Source organism: Rhamphochromis sp. 'chilingali' (assembly GCF_963969265.1).
Source record: "Rhamphochromis sp. 'chilingali' genome assembly, chromosome: 15".
NCBI classification, from domain to species: domain Eukaryota; kingdom Metazoa; phylum Chordata; class Actinopteri; order Cichliformes; family Cichlidae; genus Rhamphochromis; species Rhamphochromis sp. 'chilingali'.
The window spans coordinates 20195018-20201907 of record NC_137942.1 but is presented as its reverse complement, the minus strand read 5'-3'; the positions used below and the strand labels follow the sequence as shown (position 1 = coordinate 20201907).

The 6890-nt window shown below is 42.2% G+C and overlaps 1 protein-coding gene across 1 annotated transcript; it reads right to left on the bottom strand.

The window, feature by feature from the left end:
* Positions 1 to 549: 549 nt before the first annotated feature.
* On the bottom strand, positions 550 to 6496 carry LOC308411396 (uncharacterized protein; the record flags this gene model as incomplete). The annotated part of the gene is made up of 4 exons (XM_080905271.1): positions 6288 to 6496; positions 3438 to 3518; positions 3088 to 3231; positions 550 to 2969 (listed from the first exon to the last, which is right to left on the bottom strand). Exon 4 carries the CDS (start codon positions 2803 to 2805, stop codon positions 550 to 552), a length of 2256 nt encoding a protein of 751 aa, XP_080761397.1. The 5' UTR covers positions 2806 to 2969; positions 3088 to 3231; positions 3438 to 3518; positions 6288 to 6496.
* Positions 6497 to 6890: the final 394 nt, after the last annotated feature.

The window sequence follows — 6890 nt, the reverse complement described above, 5'->3', positions numbered from 1 at the left end:
TTACTCTGTTCTGCCCGTGTGTTCCTGTATCTAGTCCGCGTTCTTAGTTTGTGTCCTTTCATGTGTAAGTTCCTGTTTTATTGTGAAGGTCTGTGTCTTATGTGAGTGTTTTCAGTTTGCCTCCCTAGTCTCGTTATGTTAATCACTCCCAGCTGTGTTTCCCACCTGTGTGTAATCTCCCTGTGTTCTCTGAGTGTATTTAAGTTGTATTTTCTGTCTTAGTAATTGCTGGTTCGTCTGTGTTGTTTCCCCTCGGTCTCCCTGCGTCTCTCCGTGTATAGTTCTCCGGATCTCCCTGCATCTTCGGTTCTGGTTTGTGTTGTTAGTTTACCCAGTTTAGGTTTCAGTTTCATGTTCCTAGCGCCTTTGTTGTTTGCATTTTGTTGTTAATAAACACTCACCTGCACCAGAGCTGCCGCCTTTTGGTCCTATATATATTCCACACGGCTTGCCCCCGCAAACCGTGACAATTTTATTATGCGGCACCAGTGAAAGAGTTATAAAGTTATAAATAAAAAAAGAACAAATAAAAAATAAGATAATGTGGTTTTACTTAATATATTTTTTTAATATGTTAAGGAGACGTAGCCACATAAAAGTCACGGCCAGGGGATCAGCAGGCCGCTGAGCTCTCCTTACCAGGATGGCACCCTTTTGTTTGACGGGAGTCACTAGACCAAGTGGGTCGTATAGGCCGGAGACTTGGCTTAGCAGTTCTCGCCTGGTGAATGGATCAGGTGTTTGCTCTCTGACTTCTTCTCTGAGCAGGTCTTGACCAAGGCGCATTTTCCTCCTTTTCTTTGAGAAGTTCACTGCGACCATGACATGAAGCTTGTCATTATTGATGGTGTAGCCAAGGCCAAGGGCTTTGTTGTCATCTTCCATCAGCTGGTTTGGCAGGATCATAGTCTTTGGCTCTGATCGAGGCAACTCTTTCTTTGACTCCTCCCTCCCACTTTGACTGGAGTAGACCCAAGGCTTCATGTAGAATCCTCCAGCTCTCAGGATGTGCTCGATGTTGGCTGTTAGGCGTCTCAAATGGTCGAGGTCATTGTGTGATGTCAGGATGTCATCGACATAAGCGTCTTCTTCCAGCACACGTTTCTCCTCTGTGAAGTGACTGAATGAAGGTAGGTTTGCGGTTTCTCTCATGGCGACTTGGGCTATGCAACCAGCAGGTTTGTCTCCAATGTTGACTCTTGTTATGGCATAGTCTTCTATGTCTGCATCTTCTGTGTCATGCCACAAGAATCTGTGCAAGTGGACTTCTCGATCTTCCAGCCAGACGGAGTTGTACATCTTGCGGACGTCACCAAGGGCGGCGTAGACACCAGCTCGGAACCTCAGCAGGACAGCTCTTATCGGATTCAGGACATCAGGACCTTTGATGAGGATGTCATTCAGGCTGAGGCCTCTGTACTTCTGGCTGCTGTTCCACACCAACCTCACTGGGGTAGAGACAGAGTGTGGATTTGGCGCGATGAGGTGGCTAATATACCATACTGGCCCAGTCCAACTCTGCAGGACTTCTTTGGACAGCTTCACTGCAGCTCTGCGGTTTACCATCTCATGAACTTGTGCAGCATAGGCCTTCTTCCATTCAGGTTCTTTAGATAGCTTCATCTCGGTTCTGATGAATGTTGCTTCTACTGCTTTCCTGTTATTTGGCAAGGTTGCTGGATCTTCTACCCATGGGTATTTAGCATGCCAATGCGGTTCACTGTTGTGGGCATCTCCAGTTGAGTAAATCAGGCCATTCCTCACGATCTCCATCTCCCTCTCTTCTGCAAGCGTCATTTCTTTACCCCCTGGCTGGCAGCTCCCACAACGACACCCTCCACATCTCGGCTGGCAAGCGGCTCCGATGCTTTCCCACCTCCACCACTTCAGAAAGTCTCTGCTGCTGGTAGCTGTGGTGGATAGAGTCTCAGGGTGATCAGGGTGCTGACAGGAAGCTAGGTCTTTAGTGAACTCTTGGTACTTGAATGCAGCAGCTCTCATTGATCTTGCGAAGTGAGTTTTGGAGGTGTGGGCCATCAAAGTGACTTCCTCAAAGAGGTCTGGATGCGTGCCCCCAATTGTTTTGCCAAGTGGACCGTCCCAGAGAACCAGGTCACCGATGGAACGGATCTTTTGGGGCACCAGCTGGCCTTCTTTATGGCTGATTAGAAGCTGGATCTCTCTGGGTCTGATGAGGTCTTGGAGAGGGATGTCAGGGAAGATCTTTTGTAGCTTCTGAGGTGGAACATGTCTTTCCACTTCAGCAATCTTGTCAAGACCATAGCAGACTAACTGGTGAGGCTTTAAAGTTCCTCTTGAGGTGTTGACACGGATCTTGAGAAGGTAGCGCTTGGTTGCCACAGACACCTTCATACCTCCGATACCCTGGATGACGAGCATGACGTCTTCACTGCGAAGGTTGAGCTTACTTGCAGCTTTATGGGTTATGTAGTTTGTGTCAGATGCTAGATCAATTAATGTCCCAATTCTCTGCCCATCATTGGCGATGACGTCAAGGAGCATCAGGATCACAGGGTACTCTTTTAGACCAGTCCCCTCCAGTAGACCTCTCTCTGCTGCCATGGAGTTGAAGGCTCGTGATGAGATGTTGCAGAAAGCTCTCCGACACTCCTGCGCTAGCTCTGGCGATAGTTTAGAGATGAACTCTTCTTGAACCTCTGTATACCTCCTCCCCTCAGCTCTCGCCGGACCAGACTTGGGCCTTTGTGATAAGGGTCGTGGCAAGGGACAAAGAAGGTAATGATGCTGGTCTTTGCACTCTGGATTTCCACACAGGTAAGTCATCTTTCTGCAGGGTTCGTCGTGGATCTCGAGGCACCTCTTGCAGGCTCCAAGTTGCCGCACTGCATCTTTTTTCTCCTGTAACTTTGTGTTGGTTCTAAACCGCCTGCAGATGTAGAGCTTTCTCTTGTGTTTCGGGTCCCCACAGATGATGCAGCCAAATAAAACTATGGAAAGAAAATTTGATTACACTAATGAACTCTTAACACTTTTAGGTACTGAAGGTCAAACACTGACTGAGTCTGAATCAGTGGTCAAAAGGCCTGGAGACTCCCACAGACTGACCTGTACATACTCAGGATTTGGTGGCGATTTTCATGCTGCTTGGATCAGACAGGCTGCTGGAAAAGGACCAGAGTGGGTTGCTTGGATCCAGAGTGATAGCGGCAATATCTGGTACTCTCAGTCAGTCAGAGGCCGCTTCACCATCTCCAGAGACAACAGCAGAAAGCAGGTGTATCTACAGATGAGCAGCTTGACGACTGAGGATTCAGCAGTTTATTATTGTGCCAAAGAGTCACAGTGACACAAGAGGAAGAAATGCTGTACAAAAACTCACTACATCAAAACTAGTCAGAATTTGCTTTCAGCATTTTAGAAATGAACTGAAGATTAATGTCTGACAAATGTCTCACCTGTCAGTTCCTGGACAGCTGATCAGTCAGCCTGCAGGTAAAGGGAGGAAAAGTAGTGGGAGCTCTCACTATGAAGACTCACTGAAGAAAAAGGTCAGGATTGACTCAGACACTTCCAGCATTCTTGCATTTAAAAACTCAGTGAGTCACAAAGAAGCTTAAAGACTGTTTACTTTAGTAATTCAGAAACTGTGCCTATTTTTTACAAGGATCAAATATATACAGGAAACATACAAAAAGGCTTCTCCATAAGATGAGTGTAACTATCAACAATACACATTCAGAGGTAGCATTAGGATATTAATTCAAATCAAATTCATATTTGCATAACTTATTCATGCACAGGATTTATATTAATTACATATATTTGTATATTAGGTATTACAACTATGTGATAGCCCGTTGTATGGACGGCAATCCTCCATAGAAGCAGGACTTGTTACATTTAGTGCCTGAGTAGTGCACATGTCTGAATTAGGAGAGCAGAGCAAACCAGGGTGTGGCATGAAGAGGTGGTCAAAAAGTGACCACATGTCTTGTTGAATGTCGGGAAAACAGATGGACTCTTTTGGGTCTTCAAAGAATGTAACTGTGGAGGTAGATGAAGTGGATGGAGCAGAATCAACAGCAGGGCTGCTCAGATTTAGTTGAAAATCTGAGCAGAACCCGTTTTTGTTTAAACGGGTTCTGAAGACACTGGGACTCAAAGAAGGATTTGATCCTCTTTGTGTATGCAATTTTATATCATACAGAAATAATCCAAGAACAAGTATCATGTGGGAACAAATTGTGAGTATCTAATGAAAATATGACATTTATTTCATGAAGATGTCAAATACCTATAAAAGTGCTACAATTCTAAACTAATTTGAACCAAACTGTAAAATATGAAAATTAAAACAAATTAATACCCCAAATTGTTAACTCTTATGACTACACTCATAACTGCAATAGTTCTGTTACACAACACAATCAGAGTTTATAATATAATGCACAATTACAAATGCAGTTACCTAGTTATACACACAAATGGACTGGCCATCGGGCATCAGTGGGCTGATGGTGATTTTTGGTTTTTATGGGCCAATGTTTTTTGTTTTTTTTTAAGCTTGGTAATCTGTTATTAGAATTTTATTTATTTGTTTATTTATTTTTAAGACTTTTATTTAACTTTTAGTTAGATTTTTTTAATTCTGCTAAATTCATCAGCTGCTAAAACTAAAGTCCTGTTAGGAGTATATACTCCAGGAGCTGCGTTTGCAAAGACCACACTAGTCGACCGCCTCAACAAGCACGGCATCCAGTTCTCTGTCATCTAAAGTTTGTTTTCTTCCTGCTAAATACATCAGCTAGAAACTAAAATCCTTGTGTTAAGCTTGTATACAGTACTGCTGGGTTTGAGATCTTTAATGAAAACAGATGGCTAAAGCATATATAAAAATATTTATATTATAAATTCAAAACAGAATATAATCAAGTCGCAGATTTTGACTCTGTGAAACAGTGATATTGTTTGCTGAGGAGGAGTCAGTGCAAAACTAATTTCAATATAAATATCTATGGTCAAGAGTAAAAGTCGGGACTCAGTCTAACAGACACAGTGTTGACTGTTCAAAGACATTCTGACTTTAACAATGACCAGATCAGTTTATTTAGCCACTTTAGAGTTTCTGATTTGTTTCTCAGCTGGTAAGGACATCTGTTCTGTTGGAAAAATAAGCTGATATAAAGAAATTTGATAACTTACGAAACTAGTGATAACTAATGATAATAATGATTTATGTTTATATGATGGGACCTAGAACACGCTGGAGAAATTATGTCTCTCGGCTAGCCTGGCAGCTACTTAGTGGTCGGGGAGAGGGAGGTCTGGGCTTCTCTGTTTAGGCTGGCCACACGACCCGGCAGCAGATAAGCTGATGAAAATGGATGGATGAATGGAGTTCAACTTATTTAGCTTTCAGGCCACATTAGGCTATTAGAGACACTGAGATAATGAAGTTCAGTTTTGAATTAGACTTCATCAGGTAGACCATCTATGGACAGAATGTGCAGCCTGAAAACACTGCTGTGTATTAAAGTAAAAGAGAGACACATTGAGACAAAAACCATTAGGTGACCTAAACAAAAGGTTCACACACACTAACAAGAAGTGACAAGCAGAGAGACTCTCACACCAGACGTTTTGTTAAGGAAGCGTCTTTTATGTTATAAAACAGCACTTAACTCACTATCTAACATCATCTAACTCCCATGATGGTTAAATAATGTTTCCTTTAACAATTTGTTATAAACAAGCAAATAATTAAATAAATAAACAAAGTGCAGTATTCCTAAAACATATTTGTCTTGGTCTTTTGTGTTATTTTTGAGTTTTGAATCTTTAACGTATTTGAGTTTGTCTTTTTGTTTAGGTTTTGGTTATTGGACTGGTTCTTTTATAGCATTTTCTACAATCTTCAGAGACAACAACAGAAAGCAAGCGTATCTGCAGGTGAGAGGCTTGACAGCAGGAGGATTTCTGCTTATTATTCTGTTTATTATTGTGCTTGAGAGCCACAGTGAACCAAGGTGAGGAAACACTGTACACAGCTCTTAGAATTAGCAATTTACTTTTACAAAAATGACTTCCAACTCAATATAATAAACAATAGAACTGCATTGATCTGTAATATGTTTATCATTATCTATTCATTCATTTTGGTTGTAATGAATAGAATCTATTTTGATTTACTTTGTTCATACTTTCACAGTACTCAACAGGCAACTTATGTTGCCTAAAAAACATCATCTAATGTTTCATTCTTGTTCAAATAAATCTGTTTTTAAAGTTACATTTCAGTTTCTCACCTCTCCAAACTCTCTGTTAGCAAAGCAGTCAGGCATGTTTCAGTTATAACCTGACAGTTTCCATGTGTATGCAAAGTGAACTTCCTCTCAGTTTGAAATAAAGATTTGAAATCAGTCCGTCAGTTTCATCAGATGAGAAGCTCCCGTCAGATCACCTTCAGCACCATCATGTTCTCTGTAGCTCTGCTGCTGCTGGCTGCTGGATCCTGTGAGTCTCACTGAACACAAACACTGACAGCATGGACACCACACACTGTTACTTTTATAGAACCACATTCAACTTGTTTTCTCTGCAGGTGTGAAGTGTGAGCAGCTGACACAGCCACCCTCTGTGATTGTGCAGCCAGGTCAGCGTCTGACCATCACCTGTCAGGTCTCTTATTCTATGGGCAGCTACTACACAGCTTGGATCAGACAGCCTGCAGGGAAAGGACTGGAGTGGATTGGGATGAAAAGTATTTCGTATTCATACTATAACTCACTAAACAGAGAGTTCAGCATTGACTTGCACACTTCAAGCAAGACAGTGACTTTAAACGGAGAGAATATGCAGCCTGAAGACACTGCTGTGTATTACTGTGCCCGATACCACAGTAACACAAA